Source organism: Arachis hypogaea, chromosome 13, assembly GCF_003086295.3.
Source record: "Arachis hypogaea cultivar Tifrunner chromosome 13, arahy.Tifrunner.gnm2.J5K5, whole genome shotgun sequence".
NCBI lineage: Eukaryota > Viridiplantae > Streptophyta > Magnoliopsida > Fabales > Fabaceae > Arachis > Arachis hypogaea.
This window is the reverse complement of record NC_092048.1, coordinates 40034047-40057032: the sequence shown is the minus strand read 5'-3', so window position 1 is coordinate 40057032 and position 22986 is coordinate 40034047. Positions and strand designations below refer to the sequence as shown.

Here is a 22986-nt window from a genome sequence, read left to right as displayed (position 1 = left end):
ATATCTCAATTCAATCTCAAGTTAATTATTCACTTCTCGTTCAATATTGTCAACACCTTATTACTTAATTACTCGCTTTATTCACACTTTTCAATTCCAACCCCCCACTTCAAAATCTCTCTTCACCTCTAAGTCACCATCCCTTCCTAGTTTAACCTCCTTCATTACCATTATAATTTAATTCTAGGGTCTTAGAGAGTGAAAATAGAGGTATAGAAGTTCGAAATTAGGTTTTAAAACATAAAATTTAACTTTGCTAAAAATAGGGGCCACGCGTACGCGTGGGTGTGCAATTTAGCCCATCTCGTGTACGCATAGCCTTGTTTGCGTACGCATATACGCTGGACAGAAAAGAACCTTCACGAATGAGGGGTATGCCTACGCATACACTGCAGTTTGATCAGAAATGGCTAAGTCTGCAGAATTTCAGTTTTACATACCGAACCTTTGACGCACATAACTTTCTCGTTTTAAAATATTTTTCATCCGTTCTTTGAAGTCATAAATTTCACGGACCCAATTTTCATGTGAAATAAGTTTAAAACAATTTGGGGGTCCGGAAGCCAAGTTATAGCTTGCCGAAGTTCGACCAAAAATCTAATTTTCACAAAAGTTCATAAACCTCTATTTTACCAAAAAATCATAACTCATTTCTAACATTCCAGGCTCACAAACAACATCAAGGCATATCACATCATACCTCATTCAACTATTTTTTTCACCCAGTTACTCAATTACATATACTCCATATATATTACTCTATCTCTATCATAGCCAACATCATACAACAAACTTTTCATCACATTATCAACATTCACAATTCATTATCAATCATCATCAAAATCATCAATCATCAACCTTCACTTACCGTTCTTACCTCGTTCCGGTCTCCGGCCCAAATTCACGGCCTCCGGCCCAATATTTCATCAATTCAGCATAACTTATAAACACACAATAGGTATTCAACACTAATATCAATTTCATAAGTACAGTATTAATTTCCTTCATGCATCCTCTACACACATCAATCCATCCAAACATATCATTCAAGCTTAATTCTAAGGGTATCTAACCTAGGAATTCACATCATATTACACGGTAATTAAATGAAACTTAAACCGTACCTCTTGGAGCCAAAATAATTGAGCTTCATCTTGGAAGTCTCCACCAACCCTTAGCTCCAAGCCTCACCAAAGTCCCATAAGCAATATTAATCTCCCAATTGTACACCAAAATCACCCAATACTCTAACATAATCAATTTTCACACTTATAATCGGCTCACTTGAAGCTCCCAAAAGTGACGAATTTCTTGCTTTACTGTACAAGAACAACTGGGATATTTTCAAAGAAAAAGTGTGTGATTTCATAGTCAGATGTTGGAATGACCTGAAACTCATTCAACAAGCAAATGAAACTCTCATTGCTCTTGTTCCTAAATTCAACAACCTAGATTACATCAGCCAATTCAGACCTATAGCATTGTGCAATGTAAGCTATAAGATTACTAAAAAGATCCTAATTGAGAGAATCAAGCCACTTTTGGAAGAGAGAATTGGAATCCACCAGTCAAGCTTTATCCCAAGGAGAAAAATACAAGACAACATCATCATTGCGAAGGAATTTTTGCATACTTTGAAAAGAATGAAGGGGAAAAAATACTTTTGTGGCTATTAAAATAGATTTTGAGAAGGTGTACGACATAATTTATTAATTTATTAATGGAAAAACCACCAAAAGTACCCATGAAATTTATGAACACTGACAAAAGTACCCATAAACTAAGAAAATTAACGTTGTACCCATAAAAGATGGGTTCCGTATGACAAAAGTATCCAAATCTTAATTTTTTGTTGAATTTTTAATAAAATTCCTAAACTACCCTACACTCAACCTCAACTCACTTTTTCAACATTTCATAACTCAATTTGCACCAACTCTTGTCATGGAATCCAAAACTACTCCTACAACAAACCAGACCGAAATTAATGGTAGTGGTGGTGATGGTAGAGGATCGGACCTCAATCGATTCACTCATAAGTTTATAATCCATACCCAAACCAAACTAATCAAACACCAAAAAATACTCAAAACAAAAAAATTTTCAAATCCATTCAACCAATTTCAATTCACTTTAGCAAAACTAGAAATAGAAAAAGCCATCAACCATAAAAAATCAACAAATCTATTCATCCAATTTGAAATTTATTTCATCAAAAATCAGAAGTAGAAGTAGCCATCAACTGGATCTTCTGTAGATCAATCTCAGCCTTCATAAAAAATAGAAGCAGATTTAAAAAAAATAGAACAGTATCATTTTAGTAGTAACTAAATCAATTTCTGAAAAGAAGAAAAATAAAATAAAAATATTTTTAAAAAAAGAAATACATTTTTCTTCGCCGGCCGACTGTAACATCGTCAATGGCAAAACCTCCATCCACAGTGCCGCCTCCCTTTCTTCTCTGATTTCTCTTTACCGAACCCGCTTTCTGCATGCAAGAGTACCACAACCCCTCTCTCTTCTCAGGTATGCGACGACAGTGCTCTCCTCGGCTGGGTCAGACGCGCCACGACGACGTTCTTCTCGGCTACAACAGGCGCACCATGGCAACATTCTCCTCAAGTTGGGTCACAGGTGTGCGATGAAGGTGTTGTAGTCACCTTAATAGTGAGAGGGAGAAGCAGTGAGAGGGGAAGAGATTGGCGGTAATGGAGTTGGTGGGTGGCGAACGGCAATGAGGAGGTAGGAGGAGAGTTTCTGTGACTCTATGAGGGTTTTTGAGGGATAAGTGAGGAGAGAGGAAGAAGAGAAGAGAGGGAGTGACGGTAGAATGGGGTTAGGGTGGGGTAGTTTAGGAATTTTATTAAAAAAATAACAAAAAATTAGGATTTGGATACTTTTGTCATACGGAACCCATCTTTCATGGGTACAGCGTTAATTTCCTTAATTTATGAGTACTTTTGTCAGCGTTCGTAAACTTCATAGGTACTTTTGGTAATTTTTCCTTTATTAGTTCTAAATCGAAAGAATTTAAACTCGTGGAGAAAGTTATCAGTATCCTTATTTGTTGTGTTTCCACCGTCTTTTAAAATATCCTTTAAAATAGGAGTAAGAGAAGAGGACATCATATCCCCATATCTCTTCGTAATTTGCATGAACAAGTTGTCTCAACTCATTGAGAAAAGGGTACACCAAAGAATGTGGAACCCGATAAAGGTCGGAAGGTCCCTCCTCAAAATTTTCACCTCATGTTCGCAGATGACCTCCTGTTTTTTGCGGAAGCTTTTACAAACCAAATGCAAAAAATAAAAGACACTCTGGAGATTTTCTGCAAAGCTCCAGATCTGAAGATCACAAAGAAAAGACATCTATTGTTTTTTTTTCTAAAAGCATTGTCAGAAAAGCAAACTACAAAGAGCAGAAGGAGCTTGTTAAATATTTAGGAGCTACCATCATCAATAGCAGTAAAGCAAAGGAGAAGTTCGAGGACATTATTAGAAGGGTAACAAATTAAAAGGATAGAAGATTAAGTGCTTATCTCTAACATGGAGACTAACCTTAGCTCAAGCATCTTTAAACTCAATCCTAAACTATCAAAGGCAGCACGAAAGAATTTCCAAAGGAATTTGCAACAAAGTAGAAAGAATTCAAAGAAGATTTATTTGGGAGGATGATCCTAATCATAAAAAGATGCACTTAATTGGCTGGAAGACTTTGAAGGGGGATGGACTTTAGAAGACTAATGTCGATGAATAATGCCTTTTTAGCCAAAGTAGGCTTTGGCAATTATATGAAAATACTGATCAATTATGGGCTAAAGTTTTGATTCATAAATACGATGATAGGAGATTGGTGAAAAACAACATGGAGGCTAGAGCAACAGACTCAACATTAAGGAAAGAAATTATCAAGCTGAGACCTCTGATTTAAGATAACTCATTCCATCTCATAAGGAACGGTCTTTCCACTAAGTTTTGAAAAGATCACTGGATAGAAGGATAGGGTACTCTGGAGACACATATCCTCTTGCAACACATTGACACCAACAACCTAGTTTGAGAATGGACAAATGAGGAAGGAAACTGAAACTTAGAGCAACTCAAGCAAAACTTACCCCAATTTGCTGTCCAGAACGAAGATGACTGGAGAGGATGGAAATACTTAGATGATGGGAAATTCTCAGTGAAATCAACCTATAGAGCACTCAATAATTGGATGAAATAAAAAACAACTATCAGTAACATATGGAACTAGAAAGGTTCTCAAAAAACCAAAGTATTCATGTGGAATGTTTTACACAAAAGAGCACTAACCAATCTAAAAAAAGTTAGAATATTGGAATGAAATGGAAATTGCAACTACTGCCAAGGGGTACACGAGAACCTTCTATATTTGTTTAGAGACTGTCCGAAAATCTTAATGGTTTGGACTTCCTTCCTAAATCCCAGAAATATTCAAAGTTTCTTTCACCTGAAATAGGATGAATGGATTTAATTAACCTAACCCAAAATTTGGGGGACACACAAAATGCAAAATGGGTAGAATATATTTATGTTTTTGTGTATTTATTTATAATTTTATATATTAATTTATTATAATTCAATTATTTTGATTGAACTATTATCGAAGTTCTAAATTAATAAACCAATTACTAGAGTGGTTCAACAATTGATTCCATACTTCCATTTTTTAAATCTTGGTATGAACAATGCTAGACGTTTAATTCTATTTGCCATTAAAAGAAACTTCTGAGAAAAAAAAAAAAAAAGCAACCTTCCGAGTTCCGACTAACAAAATACCATAGCAAAACCAGGAAAAAGTGGGGAAAAAAATACACATACAAAACTAGATTAGAGTCTTAAATGTTTGAGCATGTGCTTAATGACTTTGAAAGAATACTTGTCGAGCGAGAAGTCGAGAACACCAAGGACAACCATAAGTCCATAACAATATTTGTTTACTAACTTTTGGCAAAAGTAGAGAGTGAAATACTCCTACGGTAAAATCTTTTATGGAAAATTTTTGGAGGATAACAATTTTTATTAGGGAAAGTATATAGAATCAAAAAGTTACCAGCCAAAAACTAAACAAAACCATATTAATTTATATTAATAATTAATTAATTTTAAATTTTTTAAATTCAAAATTTAAAATTTAATTAAAACCTAATTAAAACTATAAAAACCTTTCTCTTCTCTCTCATATTAACCTATTCACCTTCAACAATCACACACACAAATTTCTCTCTCTCTCAGGTTCTCTCTGCCTCTTCACCGGAACTCACTCCTCTGTAACGGAGTATGTGCTGCAAGGTGCCGGTTATCATCTCGTTCAAATCTCTACCGCAGAACCTATAGAACTTGCTGCCAGCACTGCAACTGTGTGCTCCCGGGTACCGCCAGCAACCAAGAAAGAGATGCAGAAATTTAAATAAAATAAAATAAAAAGTAATGCTAAATTTTTCTTTTTTTCGTTTCTGTTTTTTTTTTAGCTGGACTAAACAAAAGAAGAAGTATAAGAGATGAAGCGAGGTGGACGGACACAGGAGGGGGCTCTCGGTTGGGGTGGGGATTTGGTTTCAGATGTGGTTTTGAAAGGATGAACGGGTAGTTGAAGAGAAGGGTGTTGACCGCAAATTACACACTTGATCTTAGTCAAAAGAAATTTTTAAATAATTACATAAATATAAAAAAACATCCATTTAATATGAAAAAAAATATTCTAATATTTAACAAAAGAAATATCCAGTTATAATTTAAAAAAAATTATGAAATTTTAAAGAAATAAAGACATTCACATTTGTAATACAAAAAAATTCGAAAAATATATAAAAGAACATCCATTTAGTATGAAAAAGAAATATTCTGATACTTAGCAGAAGAAACATCTATATATATTAACTTGTAGAAATTTTGAATTTACTCAAACGTATTTGGCTGGTTTTTGGCTAATACCCTTTTGGTTCCTTAGCATTACTCTTTTTATTATATTTAGCCATCATTTGACTAGCATAAATTTTAAATTATCTTTAATAAATAAATTTTATTAATTCATATGTACAATTTTAAAAAATATAAAAATAAATTATATTAATTCATGTATGCAAACTTTGATAAATATATGTACAAACTATATACTTTTTATGTGCAAAATCTTTATAAATATAAGTGTAAATTATTGCTGACTAAATACTAACAAAAAATAATAATATTTGTTGAAAATATAGCATTGCTTTATTTAATTTTTTTATTGTCACAAATATGATCAACTAGAATAAGAAATTACTCTTATAAATCTAAACCATCCAAGCGTAATAAATATATGATCAAGATCTTCATATAGTAAAAGGTGCATATTCTTTAAGTTAATAGGAAACGTTTAAGATATGTACAGGCATGAGGAAAGAGATTGGGTATATTTATTATCAAAAAGCATATTTATTTATTATTTATAGACACGAAATAAACATTTTTTTAAAAAAAAATAAAACAATACATGACAGATTGAAGAAGATTCAATTTTTTTTCAAGTAAGGAATGGAAAATTGAATTGGTTAGAGGGTAGAAATAAGGCTTTAAAGAAGACTGAATTTTTTTTTTTTCCCACAATAAAGACATACAACTAGAGTTTATCTATCATGTGGCTTAAGGATACATGTTAAGTTTATAAATTAAAAAAAAATTATTAAAAATATAAAAAATTTAAATTTTTAATGTATTCGTTTTGTTTTTATTAAATAAAAAAATTTAAAATTTTTTTATTAATAATAAACTTATCATGTATCCTATACATGTTAGCTAAACTCATTAAATTAGAAGGGAGTAGTGTCGACTGTTAAATTTAAATTTGAACAAAATGTAGCATTCCACAATCCACATTTCCTAGAGAATGAAAGGAGTGAAAACGGCAGTGACAAGAGTTTGCTAAGATCAATTCAGAGTTTTCTTGCAAGCAATAATGACTTAGTATTCCAGTAAAATAATAATAACTTAATATCTCAACCTCCATCCAAGCAATTACTTTTAACAATTACTTAATGCAATTCTGCTACCAATTTCTCACACTTGGACTGTAGGAATAGTGGTTAGTCTAAACTCTTCATTATATTTAAAGTTTGTAAATTTGTTAATGCTTAAAAATATGCTTAAGTAACAGAACAATTTCGAAGTGAGAAATATCTTGAAAGAATTTTGCACGTGGAGTCATAAAAAAAATGATTAAAAATATTCGTAAGAAAATTCCATATGCTAGAGCTTTTGAGTTGTCCGTATATCATTCGTGTTGGAAACCGTATCACCATGAACTCAAGTTGCTAGCTCGAGTTTTCCAACATTACTTCACCTCTTGAGAATGAGACAACTTCCTTTTGAGCACCTCATTCTCCTTTCTTAGTTTCATGATTTTCTGCTTCAGTGTCTCCACTTGCCAGTTTGAGGTCATTTCTTGCTGCTGGTCTACCAACTTCTCTTTGCAAATCACCACTGCAGGGTTCAGAAAAACATCGGTTCTTATTTCTTGATGACATTATTATTACCAAAATGCCGATGAATCAAGTAGAATTAGACTTTAGGTTTTGGAGAAATGTTGTGTACACATTCTATATCATACTCAAACCCGACACACACCTCTCCGTTAGATCATACACCTCATTTAAATTTAATGGTGTAGAGGTATGTGTCCGTATACAAGAGAAGAAAAACAATTGCAAAAATAATGTGAATCTTATTCCTGTGATGCCTACTTCTCTATTACCAAATAAAAATTCTTCAAAACAATAATGCAACATAGAATGATAGAATAACTGATATGGGAAATCAATCAACACTTACATTCCTTTTCCAGTTTCTTTATTTTTCTGTTTAACTCATTTTTTTCTTCCTGCTCAGCCAGGAGGCAATCTCTCAAGTCTTGAATCTCAACATTATCTGTCAAATGATGATGTGCAAACATATCTTCAGGCCTTTACCAACATGTGGAAACTGAAAACAATGCAATTGTTGGAAAAACAAAGTGCCTTACATTTTGATTCCACTTCAAAATGGATTTGGTCCAACCTGTTAGCTAGGACTTGCATATGATTTTTATGTGCTGTTAAATCTTGATGCAGCTGATTTGTGGTTGATTCATATGTGGCTTCCTTATGTAGACATGCCCTGAAATAACAGAAAGAGATCAATGAAAATAAACAGAAAAGCTTCACTGCCAGACACTTTTTTACGTGAATCGTCAAATACTCACTTAATCTCAGCTTCTAATCTTGCAATTTTTTCTTCATATTCTTGCTGAAGCAGTTTCATAGCCTTTTTATGTTCCTGCTCCGAGAAAATAACCAAGGGAGGTGACGAGTGTATAATCAAAATGTTATGGAAATTTACTTAAATTTTCATCCTCAAATTAAATGGGTTAATTATTCAAAAGATTTTAAAGGAACTCACATCTTCTTTAAAGAAAACTTCTTTACTTGCTCTTTCCAGTTCCTCTTTCATGTTGAGGCATTTTGTACGGAAATCAACCTGTATGTAAATAGCAGTCAAAGAGTATTAAGATTAAGAGAAAAAATTTTACATAAATTAAGTCCGTGAAAATTTCTTTCACCCTATTTCTACTCTCAGGCCTCGTACCAAACCCACAGTTATAAAAATTTGCAGCTAACTTTGGATAAAATTGGTTAATTCAGCTGAAATTGCAATTGGATAGTGGTTGTAAATAATCATAAAAGTCACGATGTTGATGAATTTATTGTAGCTTCAATGATGACACTGCAATTACGTACCGCAATTTACAACCAACTTTCAATCATAGATCCAAAGCATGTTTATTTCATCCTTATAGTACCACCTTCTCTACTCAAACAAGAAAACTGAGTCCAGGGCATAACTTCAAGCACCTGATCAGCCAGATTCTTTAAAGACTCCATGTACCGTTTCGCCATATTTTCATTCTCTGCACAGAAACTTACGAACTCAATTTTAGCAATACGAAACACGCAGATGCAAACAAAATTCTCGATTCTGAAAAATAATATTAATTATTATTATTATTAAGAACCTCTTCTGAGGGTGATGCAAGTAGCTTCGAGTGATTCACGCATCTTCAACTCTCTAGCGTGGTTAGATTGCAAGGAGTGCATCTCCGAAATGCCGTTCTTAACATCCTGAAACACAAACCGAAAAGCAAATCGACATTGAGGAGTGAAAATTATGAACAACGAAGAAAATATTGGAATTGAGTACCTCATAGATCTGATCGAAAGCAGAGAGCAGTGATTCCATTTCTTCGTCGCTCGTTGCCGCCATTTTCTTTCTCCCTTCGAAAATTCAAATGCTGTTTTATATAAGTTTTACTTTTTTTTTCTCTCCAGCAATTGTGCAATTTCGTAGTGAGAGGTATTGGGCAAACGTGGGGCTTAGCCCAATTCGATTATGTATCTCATCTCAAGTTCTCAACTTGGTTTGAACCAAAATAAGTTTCCACGACAAAAAAAAATATCCAAAATAAATTTCATGAAAAAAAATGAACATGGAGATATTGGAGAAAGTAAGAGTAAAGTGTCGTTTTTGTCCCCAACGTTTTGGGTAAGTCCCAAAGTTGTCCCTAAGGTTTCAATCGTCCTATTTAAGTCCCTAACGTTTCAAAATTGACTCAATGTTGTCCTGACGTTAGGGATCCGTTAACAGAATTAACGGTGGGACAAAATTGAGACGATTTTGAAACGTTAGGGACTTAAATAGGACAAAAACGTTGGGGACAAAAATGATACATAGAAATAAATTTTAATTTTATCCTTTAATAATATCATTTTTTTACTATACATAGTATTCAATTATTTTTTAATCACATCTAAGTAAATTACACTTAATCATATTACTTTCATTTTAAATAAATTATTTTTTTTTATAATTTTACTCTTAAAGATTTTTAGTTCTCATGAAATATTTATAAAATGACTAGTATATAAACTTGCAGAAAAGAAAAAAATAATATATATACAATAAAATATAAATTATACCTTTTGTCTCTAATGTATCAAAATTCTTTAAAATTATAAAAAAATAAATTTATTTAAAATGAAAGTAATGTGATTAAGTGTAATTTATTTAGATGTAATTGAAAAATAATTGAATACTATGTACAGTAAAAAATTAATATTATTGAAAGATAAAATTAAATTAAAATTTATTTTTATGTATTGTTTTTGTCCCTAACGTTTTCGTCCTATTTAAGTCCCTAACGTTTCAAAATCGTCTCAATTTTAAAAGGTTAGGGACTTAAATAGCACTATTGAAACGTTAAGGACAACTTTGAGACTTACTCCAAAAGTTAGGAAAAAAACGATACTTTACTCGAGAAAGTAATGTAACACGGGAAAGAGAAGAAAAGCTGAGAGTAAAATCTGGTGAATTTACTACGACTAGAACGATTGTAGCAAAGAGATGCAAAGAATTGAGATGATGGTATACTGGTGTTAGACAAAATATAATTTTTATAAGAAAATTATAAAAAGAAATAATTAGTTATTTAGTAATGTTCCTATATATAATATTTATATCTATTTTAAATTAAATTAGATCATTTGATAGTTAGTTATTTATTTAAATTTTGAAATTAACAGCAAGCAAGAAGTGCGGGAACAGCTACAAGAAATTCAAATTTCCTGCAAGTGGTGTAGATTAGGCTAGTCTATAAATAGAGCTTTAGGAACACGTTGTAATGAGTTCAGTTTTTCTTGGAAAACACTTAGAGACCCAAAACGCTCTCAGCCCCTTGGCATCACAGAGTAAAATTGGGAATCTTAAGTAATTCCTCTGAACTCAAACACTTGTACTTTGCTTTCTTTCAGTTTTTACTAATAAAATTTCTTTACTTTTACGCCTTTTTCTCTTTTACGTTCATGTTTCTTCTTTCACCTTCTTTTTAATTTCCTTTTTGTTTTAATTTCTGCATTTTACTTTGCCTCCGGCACCTTGTATGTTTTCCTTTTTATCTTTAATTTTACTTTCGAAACTACAATTGAGACTTTGAGACACCCACAAAAGGAGTTGTTTCCGCTCCTTGAATTAAGATTGTGAAACAAAACTCGAAAATTGTTGATTTATTTGTTGTTAACAATGGAACAAAAATTCGAGTAAAACAAATTGGCACGCCCAGTGGGACCTTGTCAATAGATTGTAGCTTGTCAAAAGAAAATCAAGAGTTTTAAATTTGCATGTGGTTGCGCAGTGGTAAATTCGTGCGTCCAGAGCCAAGGAAATCAGCGTCAGTTGACATGTCAAATACTTCTGCAGCATCTTCTTCTACTTCTAGTGATGAGATTAGAGGAAATGAATTCGGGAATTCTCCTGTGATTTCAAATGCAGAGCCTACCTTGATGTCAGTGAGGCATGATGGCGTTGGCCATGCCCATACAGGGTTAAATGCAACTCACATAAATACCATGGGGTGGCCACCATATGGCTTGCCACCGGGTATGTCCCCTCCATGGTGACACAAGGATTGCCTGTGCCTCTCTACTCAACTTTTCAAAATCCTCTTTATCAAAATCCATATGGCATGTCAAATGTACCTGTTTCTGGGGTGTCAGGTTCACACGTATCACAACAAAATTTTTCACATGCTATTAATACAGGAAATAACAGTGCATCTAATTCTACTACGTCCACTGTCACTAGGGTAGAAAATTCCAGACCTGTATTTCCTGACATGTCAAGAGCAATGCCTGTTAATCAACCTAGTCAAACTGTGGGATCTTTAGCAAATATTAGGCAACAGATGGATGAAAGTCACCATGATCTAGTAAACATGTTAACTCATCAAATGGTGACAGTTTTAAATCCTCTTCTAGAAAACACAAACACTAGAATTGAACAATTAAATAGGCAAGTCAATAGGATTGCTACTGTGGTAAATTTAGAAGAAAATGATAACTTGAGTTTAAGATTTGATAATGTCAATCAGAACGGTGGAGCAATTCCTAATTATGATGTTCATATGCCTAGACATGGTCAAAATGCTGATGATATGTTAGAAAGACTTAGACAAAATAACTTAGGGGGGCATTATAATCTAGCAAGAAATGTTGAACAAGTTTTAAACCGTTTGGGATTTAATGTTGGTTGCTTGAATAGGCCATATTTTGTGTCTGCTTTTCCTGAGTGTGTCCAACAAGCAGAGCTACCAAGGGGTTGGAAAATTCCAAAATCCCTTACAAAATTTTCTGGAGAAGAAAATGAATCTACAGTAGAGCATATTGCTCGATATACTGTTGAAATTGGGGAAGCAGCTTCTAATGAATATCTCAAGATGAGATACTTTCCTTCTTCTTTAACAAAAAATGCATTTACATGGTTCTCTAACTTGAGACCAAATTCTATTCATTCTTGGGCGCAATTAGAGAGAAATTTTCGTGATCAGTTTTTTCGAGGTGAATTGAAAGTTAGTCTTACGGATTTATTCTCTGTCAAACGTGCAGAAGGAGAATCCATTGATACGTATTTGGCGCGGTTTAAAAACATGAGGAATAAATGTTTTACTCCGATTTCAGAATCTGAAGTTGTCAAAATAGCTACTAATGGGCTAGAATTCGGAGTTAGGAAGAAACTTGTTAATCAACATACTTTAGATCTTTCCCAATTAGCTGGGAGAGTAAGACAGATAGAACAAATTAAGAAAGAAAAAGAAATTCTTAAAAGGGATTCAAAAAAGGTTGCATATGTTGATTGTTTTTTCGATAGTAGTGATATGAAAAAGAGATTTATATTGCCGAATTACGTGGGGGTCCTCCTTATGTATGCAAATCTTTGAAGCCGGTTAAAGGAAAGGAAAAAGTTTCTTCTTATTCTAAAGTTGAAAATAAGACTTATTCTTTTGATATTTCTAAGGCAGATCAAATATTTGAAGTTTTATTAAAAGATAAGCAGCTTATTTTACTTGAAGGAAAAAAGATGCCTACAACTGATGAAATAAAGAATAAGAAATTTTGTAAGTTTCATCAAGTATTTTCGCATACCACTAACAATTGCGTCCGTTTCAGGGATTTGATACAAAAAGCAATTGAGGAGGGAAGACTGAAGTTTGAGGATAAAACTACTATGAAGGTGGACACTGAACCATTTGCTGCCGACTCAAATTATGTTGAGCCATTCGATTTGTCAATCAACATGGTAGAAGTTGATGCCACGATGGTTAGTGCTAAAAATGAAAATAAAGACCTGAGAGTCTTTGAACAAGATAAGAAGCCAGTTTATCCTCGTCCTGGTGAGGATTTGTTAGATTTTTTGTTGAGAATTAAAGAATCTGACAGCACCATTGCCATGTGCCCAAAGTGCAATGCTGTTTTTGACAAGGAAGCTGCAAAAGAGTTTGAGAAATACAAAGTTGAAGAGAAAGAAAAGGCTGAGTTGAGAAAGAAGATTGCTGAAAAAGAAAATGAAACTAACGAGCTAAAGCGGAAGATAGCCGAGGGAAAACAAAAGTTGGGCGGTCAAACTCCTTTGAACAAGTGCGTCAACAACACTGGAGTACAACCCGTCAACCAGAAGATGAAGACTGTGGTCATGATTGGTGGAAAACCTGATGGATTTTCTCAAAAAACAAGAGTTCCTTCCACCAAAATTTCAAACAATAAATGGGTCCAGAATGTGAGAAATGTGCAGAATCAACCTACTGCTTTTGCAAGAGGAAAAAACAAATGGGTGAAGCCTAGACCTTTTAAGCCCAGGTACTATGAGTCTCAGTTATGGAACATGAATCATGCACAAGACAGGGGTAGTATATATATTCCAAAAAATGCGCCTGTTCCCTCAAAGCCAATTTATTCTTGTTATAATCCTAACATGCAGCAGGTTCATAATTATTCTCCTTGGTCAAACTGTCAAAATATTCCAAAATATTCTCCTTTTACAACTTTTGAGCAGAAAGAGAATATACATGAGTATGTTCCTTTGGATCCATACAAGGGACACGGAGTAGATTTTCCTCCTTTGCCAACCATGGCCAAGTCTATAGAAACAGGCAATTCTTCTAATCACCCTAAGTGCAATAAAAATGTCAAGAACAATCTTGCTGGGAAGAGGGTAATGGTTGAAAACAGGGGAGAAAAGGATGAAGATTTAATTACTGATAATTTTGACACTGGTTTTGATGATAGCTTAGAAGCAATATTTGGTGTTAAGCAACCTATAGCTGTGGTGTCAATACTGCCTGAGGAGTATAGTCAAGTCCAGGAAGTAGAGTCATTAGAAGATGATTGTTATGATGTCTTCCCTGGAAGCGAATGCTTATTGCTAGATGACAATATGTGTGGTGGAGGATTAGTTGAGAAGCCTACTGAAGATGATAAGGAACACTTACGTCCACTGCATATCAAGGCTCGTGTTGACGGAAGGATAGTCAATAAGATTTTGGTTGACGGGGGAGCTGCTGTTAATCTCATGCCTGAAAGAATGATGGGAAGGCTTGGAAAGACTGAAAAGGATCTGATTAAAAGTAGCATTGGGGTGACAGATTTTAATGGAAAGACTTCTTCTGTTAGAGGTGTGGTTCTGCTGTCAATTGAGGTTGGTTCTGTCAATAGGCCAACTCTATTTGTTGTGGTTCCTTCAAAGGCTGGTTTTAACTTGCTTTTGGGACGTGATTGGATTCATGGAATGGGTGCTATTCCATCCACTTTACATCAAAAATTGATTTTCTGGAATGAAGATGGAGGAGTGGAAGAAGTTCTTGCTGACAATAGTACCTGTTACTATGATAAGATGCATGTGGAGTTCAGGATGTATAATCCTGGAGTCAAGCCGCTGACAGTTGACACCAATGCATTTAATCCTGAAAGTATTGAGATGTGTAAAATAGATATGAATGGTTTTATTTAAAAAAAAATGCATCAAGTTTAAGATCTTGGACAAAAATAATCTCTCATTGACTTTTGGGTATGTACTTCATAAATACAAAAGCCTAATTGACTTAGAAATTCTGTTGAGTCTCTTAGCGCTTGGAGTCAAAACTATTAGAATGTTAGTGTGGAGATTTTATAGGATTAGAAATTTTATCAAATTTAATTGACACCTGGAGTTTAACATATGAAAGAAACGACTTCACGAAGTTAAGATGTTGTTACTTCTGAAGTTAGGAAAATTGTGTCAATTAAAACAATGAAAGTGTGTATCAAAAAAAAAAAAAACTCTTAATTGAAATATTAAAAGTCAAAACAAAGGTCAATTGATACACATTTAATGTGCTGAAATTAGAACAGATATCATTTGACACACTTAAAAATTTCATACAAAAGAATAGACCCCATTGACAGTTCAACTATTAATGTAAAAATTTTTTAGACTTAGAAATTCTGTTAAGTCTATTACTAGTAGGCATTTAATCTGTCAAGCGGATGTGTCTAAAATGTCAATTGACTCTCAATATCAAAAATTAAAAAAAATGTCAATAAACAACTAAGTTTTCTCACTTTTAATCATTGCATATCTTCAAGTGAGAAATCTTGGGGGGCATCTTGTTAGACAAAATATAATTTTTATAAGAAAATTATAAAAAAAAATAATTAGTTATTTAGTAATGTTCCTATATATAATATTTATATCTATTTTAAATTAAATTAGATCATTTGATAGTTGGTTATTTATTTAAATTTTGAAATTAACAGCAAGCAAGAAGTGCGGGAACAGCTACAAGAAATTCAAATTTCCTGCAAGTGGTGTACAAAGAGTAACTGCCCATTGAGATTAGGCTAGTCTATAAATAGAGCTTTAGGAACACGTTGTAATGAGTTCAGTTCTTCTTGGAAAACACTTAGAGACCCAAAACGCTCTCAGCCCCTTGGCATCACAGAGTAAAATTGGGAATCTTAAGTAATTCCTCTGAACTCAAACACTTGTACTTTGCTTTCTTTCAGTTTTTACTAATAAAATTTCTTTACTTTTACGCCTTTTTCTCTTTTACGTTCATGTTTCTTCTTTCACCTTCTTTTTAATTTCCTGTTCGTTTTAATTTCTGCATTTTACTTTGTTCGAAACTACAATTGAGACTTTGAGACACCCACAAAAGGAGTCGTTTCCACTCCTTGAATTAAGATTGTGAAACAAAATTCGAAAATTGTTGATTTATTTGTTGTTAACGATGGAACAAAAATTTGAGTAAAACAACTGGTATCAACAACGATCGAGCGATGATCATGATTGTAGTGACGATAACAATTTAAAATCAACCATAAGCATGGGACTATAATAACTTTTTCTTTTTCCTCTCGGTACATATATACCATTAAAATGGTATTACTATTGTATAGTGAAATAATAATCGTCACCAACTTAAAATGATATTTTTCTTTTATTTTGAACATTTTTCTGCTGCAGAATTGTTCCGGTCTCAAGCAACTTTTTTAGAGTCTTTATTTATTTATTCATGCAACTTTGAACAAGGATCAACAAGCTTTGGATATGTAATAGAGTGAAAATTTCCACCCCATTTCCCCTCCAACCAAACATATTGTGGAAAATACAAGAAAAAGGAGATGGAATGGTTATGGTTTTAGAGTTTAAGATGAACACGAGAACACACTGCTGCTTTCTAACCAAATGTATCACAAGTGGTTTGAATTTCTAATTCCATTCTATACTGTTAGCACTAAACACAATGCATCTGGCCTTTGTCTAATTGTCTTCCACTCTATAGTAACTGACGACCTACAAGAATTACAATATTGATGGAGAGGGTAGAGCGGAAGGGAAAAATAAATTAGAGTCAACTTTCGAACTCAAGTGGAAAGGCTACATGTACCTAGTATAGGTGGTCCCAAACCATGACAGTAAGATGGATTACACAACAATGAACGGAGAGATAAAAAGACCACTAAAGAGTAACAGTCTTTTCAAGAAGAAAGTCAGACACACAATCTGGTACTCTTCACGTGGCTCAGTTGGCGAGAACTTCCGGCGTAGCACGGTCATCTTGACAGCCGTTGATCCCACAGGATTTGTTCATCGATCTTGCTCAGTTTCTTATCATCAAGGCGTTTCCATGTCTTGATTCTCTCCACACCCATCCAGGAATTCTTTCCCTTCTTAAGTTCAGCCATGATGATCCTTGCTCTCCTTGGCCAACCAGGCTTCCCATAGGCATGGTATCCAAAGCCGCCACCATAACAAAACCATATCCCATCCAAGTTTCCGCAGAAATCATTCGTGTGGTCATGGCCCATGAACACAGCCTTCACATCTCCCATGGAGACAAAGGTCTTCAAGGCCCCTGAGTTCACTCTTGGACAAGCTACGGCCTCTTGAAATTGGCCAACAATCTTTTTGTACCACAGCTGTGGAATTTCTGGGATCGGAATATGGAAAAATGCAAGTGCTGGTGGTTTGCTGAGGGGAATATCCTCACTTGGATTAAGAGGATCCTGTTTTTGCCCCTGTTAGTATGTGACCTGCAAGATGTTAATGTGAATCTAAAATAACATAAAATAATATTGTACAATTAAACATAAAATAATATAAATAATATTGCACAGTAGGACTAACACTTTTCACCATGACATTAATAATTTTGCTTAGATTAAGTGTTAAAGCTATGATGGTATGCTATCAAAGGTGAAATTCAAAAGGATGAAGGAAAAATGCTATTTAACCATCTAAACAATCACTATCTACCACCACCCAAAATTAACAATAAATAGAGAAAATAAAATATAAGTAAACTATCTTAAGCTCTAAGAAACTATAAGCCATATTAGGCGCAGAATTTAGAAAATTAAAGGTGTTGAATTCTTTTTCTATATTCACAACATATTAAAAGCATTTGAATGGTAGTTAAAACTCAACTTTGTCGGCCAAATGTATATGGCTATATCAACTATCAAGTTAGTCTTCTACAGAGTTTGATTCTTTATCATTGAGTAGATTGCTTGATGTCTAAAATGGACATCAGTTTAATTCTTCAACGTATCTTGGGATACCAACTTGATCCTTAATTGAATTGATTATTAATTTACCCGGTGCATGACTAATTTAAGAATTTGCTCTATCATTAATGACCAACAGATAACAATATTCAAACCAAACATTGTTAATTTCTTTTTTGGGATAAAAGAAGAATTTAAAAATCAAACATTGTTATTACCTGGAGCCAATTAAGTTGAGATTCCCTTATACCCTCATATGTTCGAAATCCCTGATAGAAAGCCCTTCCTCCACTGTCAAGAAAGAAAAGATTCAAAATGCTACTGTTTGCCATCGTGGAACCTGGAGCACCATATACTTTTATGTTATAATTCCCAAAGCCATCAATTTTAGTTGTCACACCACCTTTAGTAGTTCTAGTGAGACCATCAAATGATGGATTGATTTGAGAGACAGAATAATCCATAAGGGACATGAAGCTCATTAATTCTTCCCGATTCATAGATGATTCATGGTCATGGTTCCCCAGGACTGCTGCCCAAGGAATGCCCGACTCCATGGCAGGACCAAAGGCCTTACTAAGAGATTCTGCAGCATCAGGTGTACTTGATCCAAATATGTTATCCCCTAATTGGGATAACTGAACCAATGTTAATTAGGCACGAATGGCAAATCAAACACACACTCAAGAGAATATTTCTGAATTAAAAAGAAGACATTAGTACATTACCATATGGTAACTAAACATGAAAAGTAGGACCCCAACGAAAAGCAGCACAATTACCTTCAGCCATATTAGATATTGAACAGAGAAATAGTAGCGAAATATTTATTTTAGGCAGACATAAGTTGGAAGAATTATTCTAAACCAGATAATGCTTAAACACTGCTAGTTCCAAATACATTTGGATAGGTAGAAGATTAGCAACCTATTCAGAAAATTCCAAACAAATATTGTGTCTATAAACCCTGTCATTTGAAATCAGTAGGTACATCAAGCTCTAAGCAGTTGAACTCTGTCATTGAGTCCTCAAAGCTAAAAACCTAATTCCAAGCAGAACCTAACTTGTTTTAATTCTTTCTGTGTTTGATTTAGCAGGGGTAAGAAGGAATGGGAAAGTTTAGATATACCTTGAAGCTTGAATTCTCATTGTTTTAAGAATTGGGAGTTCTGGAAATGCTAATCTTAAATTCTCTTCATTGTTAAATGAAAAAAGAATTTGATAGTTTGACATTCTTTTCTTTATGATCACAAGATAGTAAATACATTTGCTTTTTCATTTAATATTTTCTTTGTTAATTGACTAATATGATAGACTGATATTTACATTGTACTCCTCAGGTCCTAAATAAGTGTCTCGTTATAATATGCACATGGATTAAGGAAATAACTGAAAACATCTTGATTTTCAATAAACTACATTAATTGTACAGAAGAATTACATACTCCTTATACTTTCTCATTCCATTTACTTTCTTTCATTCATTTAATAGAGTTATTAGTGGAAAAAAAATAATTATTGTTGTCTAACTTTTCTAAATGAACACTTATTTGGAACCAAATCAAATTAACACTTAATCAAAATGCAAGGGAGTAAAAAATACTCCTAAATACTACTAGAAACCAAATTCAAAATTAGATATTTTCAATGTCTTAAAATCTTAAAAAACAAACAAATTTTCCATCAATTAACAATTAAGAGGATCTACAAGGAGTCCAAATCATTTCTCTTATTAAGTATTAGGATTTAGGAGGATTTAATACAAGATGTTTTAGAAAGATAAATTAAACCCTTTTATTTCCCTTTTTCTAAATGAAGGTAAAATTATGCCATCTATCCTAGTCCTTATTGCTTAACCCTCCTTTCCCTAAATACATCCCTTTTCATTGCTCTACACTTCCCGCTGCAGTACGTTCTTATTTTTACTACAAATAAACCATAAAGCGATAGAAAGCTTTTCTATGAAACTTTCCTTTAATCTCCCAAGACCAACATCTAAACATAACAGCGACAAACCGTAAAATATCATTTCGTGCATATCCAATTAAGAACAAACTTCTTTTCACTACAGCTACATTTAGTATGTATTTAAGTCAACTCCCCTAACTTCCAAACTTCAAAACATTTCAGAAAAAGAAAATGTATTATGTATTATCATCTCCTACGTAATCAAAAGCATACAAGCCATTCACATCCATGCTTTACCAATCAAGCAAGACACAACAAGAAAGGAACTAATAACAATTAACAACAAAAAAAGTCAGAGAAAGTAGCAATAATTAAAGAAGTGTACCAGTGAAGGCAATGAAATCAGGATTCTCGGCGCGAATGATGCGCTCGAGAAACTGAGTGGTGTTGAGATCGGAGCAGAAATCGAACTCGGAGGACAAGACGTCTCGGCAGCGAGTGACCTTGCCGATGCCGTAGTGCATGTCCGCCACCTGAAGGATCTTGAAGGTTCCATCGGAACGGAAGCGAAGGGGGAGATCGGCGACCTTCTTGACGCGCACTGTTTCGTCTCCGTCGAGGTAGAGCTTGCGAGAGAGCAGGTGAGCGGCTGCCAGCACCAACAAGAGATAGAAGAGAGAGTTTTTGCGGTTCTGATGATGCTTTGTGTAAGGATCCATCACTGTGAATGTAATTTGCAGAGTGCCTGCTTTGCTATCGGTCACCTCTCCGACTCCAACGGAACGCTCCCAAAACCATATGTTTATCTGGTAGTTATTGGCAAACAGTTTCTGTTACCCTGTTTTTGGTCTGAAGGTAAAGAAAAACGGCAGGAGAAGCAATTTTCAGTACTTTTATTCGACAGTAAATAGCCATTTTGTAAGTGTCAAAATTAACTTTTGACAAAACAGACTTTAATATTTATTTTGATAAAATAACTTTTAAAAAATATATTTTATTTGATAAAGTGATTTAAACATTTAGTCAATAATTTATTTATCCAGACAACGATTAAATTTTTTATATAAATTATTAATTTATTTTTATTTTTTATATAAATTATTAATTTATCTTTCTCTCATCATTATTATCTCTTTACAAAATTTGAATCATTGGTGTGCTGCTAGTCAGAGAGTTCCTTTTAGGGGTGAGCACGACCCGGTCCGGCCCGAGATCCGGACCGGATCCAATAAAATTTGAGTCATGAAGACCTGGACCCGAAGAGATCCGGGGTTGACCCGACAGAAAAAAAATGAAACCTTGAAACTTGGTGAAACTGGGACCGGGCCATGGCTCGGGTCACCCAATAACTCAATTATGCGCTCATAGTCTCATACAATTTGAATCAGGGGGAAAAGGGGCTAGGGCACATTAACGCATCTGAGAAATTCAACCTCACTCCCTCAGCCATTCAACCTCACTCGCCCAGTCCTCAGTCCTCAGTCCCCACTCCCAACTCCCCACTCCCCAGTTCGACAGTCTCCACTCCGCCACTTCCCACGGCCGACGCCGACCAGTGACCCCTGACCTCATCTTCTCTCCCCACGGCCCACTCTCAGTCTCCTAGCAAGCAGCCACGGACGACGTACTCCTAGCAGTAGCAAGCACGCATCACGCAGTCCCCTGCTACTCCATCCTCGTCTTCCCAGCAAGCACGCACCAGGCAGTCTCACCCTACTACCCAGTCTTGAGTCTCTGGAGAAGCCGTTCGTTCGATGGACGACGGTGCTGCCCTACTTCTCGTGACGTGTCGCATCTGTGCTTGGCCCGGTCGTCTTCTTCCCTGCTCATCTGCTAGTCCTTCTCCTTCTGCTCCGCTCTCTTCTTCGGTCTTCTTCTCAAGTAAACAATTAATTTTGTTATTTAATTAATATTCTGATTAGGGATTAGGAATTTTGATAATTTGATTATAAAAATTTGTGAATTTAGGGATGTGGTTGTTGATTCTGATTATTAGAATTATGATTAAGGTTGTGGGTGTTGATTCTTTATTATTGTGAACTTTGATTATTGTGAATTTAGAGATGTTAAATTGTTGATGTGTTTGGTGTTTACTGATTTTTTTGCTAATTTATTTAGTTGATTATTATTTTGTTTAGTGACCAGTGTAATGTTTAGTTGATTATTATTTTGTTCTTCATGCATTATTATAAGGTTTCTATCTTTATGATTGAGGAGAATACAAGAACGAAAATTGAAGCTCAAAATCCTGTTGCTTCTGCTGAAAATCCTGCTGCTTCTGCTGAAAATCCTGCTACTTCTGCTATTAATGCCGCTACAACTCCTGCTGAACCACAAGTTAATGAAGAAGATAAGGATACAAACATTGAGAATCCAGAAGCTTCTCGTAGGGGAAAGAAATCGTATGTTTGGCAGTATTTTACTGAACTTCCGTTGGCTGAGACAAAGGGACAGCACCAGGCCAAATGTGATCATTGTCAGAAAAAATACGGTTGTCATCTTACTAAACATGGAACAAATTCTCTAAATAAGCACTTAAAGGGTGCTCATAAGTGGATATTTACTAAAGCGGAAAAGAAGGGGACACTTCATGGCTATATACCCAAAATTGAGGAAGAAGAGGATCTATGCAAAGCCTTTAAGGGTTATAACTTGGAAGATTGTAAGAAGTCTGTTAAAATATTTTCATAAAATTGCATGTTACATCAAACAAATATTTTCATGAAATTGCATCTGTTGCTTCTCAATTAACATCTTGGAGCCAAAATCACTGAATTGTTAGGAAGCATGGCATGTTCTATGAAACATAAATATGATAACTATTGGGGACCGGTTGACAAATTTAATCAATTGTTACTTGTTGCTGTTGTATTGGATCCTCGGTACAAACTAGATTATCTCTGTTGGTGTTTGGAGGATGTTTATGACAAGGAAGTGTCTACTAGCATGACTGGTTTTGTTAAACTCACATTAGACACGTTGCATAAGTTTTATGAAAAAGAGGTTGCCGATGATAAAGGGAGGGATGATGGTGGAGATTCATCTAGAGATATTTTTTATGACAATATTAAAGTCTCAGCTGGTGCCAAGGGCATTTCTGAAAATAGAGTGAATATGTGGAAAAAACAAAAAAGAGGGAAGGCTAATGCAGATAGCAAGTCAGATGTGGAGAG

The 22986-nt window shown here is 34.4% G+C and overlaps 2 protein-coding genes across 3 annotated transcripts; both read right to left on the bottom strand.

Moving 5' to 3' along the window:
- Nucleotides 1–7102: 7102 nt before the first annotated feature.
- Nucleotides 7103–9296, bottom strand: LOC112735893 (protein At-4/1). The gene is made up of 8 exons (XM_072210706.1): nt 9234–9296; nt 9049–9154; nt 8819–8943; nt 8436–8513; nt 8239–8312; nt 8020–8153; nt 7830–7925; nt 7103–7481 (listed from the first exon to the last, which is right to left on the bottom strand). The coding sequence occupies exons 1-8, from the start codon at nt 9294–9296 to the stop codon at nt 7333–7335; spliced, it is 825 nt and encodes a 274-aa protein (XP_072066807.1). The 3' UTR covers nt 7103–7332.
- Nucleotides 9297–16572: 7276 nt separating this feature from the next.
- Nucleotides 16573–20682, bottom strand: LOC112738178 (probable inactive purple acid phosphatase 28). Of its 2 annotated transcripts, none has more exons than XM_025788507.2 (3): nt 20199–20682; nt 18124–18530; nt 16573–17416 (listed from the first exon to the last, which is right to left on the bottom strand). In XM_025788507.2, the coding sequence occupies exons 1-3, from the start codon at nt 20530–20532 to the stop codon at nt 16952–16954; spliced, it is 1206 nt and encodes a 401-aa protein (XP_025644292.1). In that variant the 5' UTR covers nt 20533–20682; the 3' UTR covers nt 16573–16951. The 2 variants fall into 2 exon arrangements, with proteins under 2 accessions (XP_025644292.1, XP_025644293.1); XM_025788508.3 differs by having other exon boundaries at nt 18124–18543; nt 20199–20681.
- Between the last annotated feature and the right edge of the window lie 2304 nt (nt 20683–22986).

Coding starts and splice junctions, on each gene's coding strand:
- LOC112735893 (XM_072210706.1), bottom strand. CDS start 9,296: ATGGCGGCAACGAGCGACGAAGAAATGGAATCACTGCTCTCTGCTTTC. Junction 9,155..9,233: donor CTTTCGATCAGATCTATGAG/GTACTCAATTCC, acceptor TTTGTGTTTCAG/GATGTTAAGAACGGCATTTC. Junction 8,514..8,818: donor GTGGTACTATAAGGATGAAA/TAAACATGCTTT, acceptor ATTTACATACAG/GTTGATTTCCGTACAAAATG.
- LOC112738178 (XM_025788507.2), bottom strand. CDS start 20,532: ATGGATCCTTACACAAAGCATCATCAGAACCGCAAAAACTCTCTCTTC. Junction 18,531..20,198: donor TGATTTCATTGCCTTCACTG/GTACACTTCTTT, acceptor TATCCCAATTAG/GGGATAACATATTTGGATCA. Junction 17,417..18,123: donor CTCAACTTAATTGGCTCCAG/GTAATAACAATG, acceptor ACATACTAACAG/GGGCAAAAACAGGATCCTCT.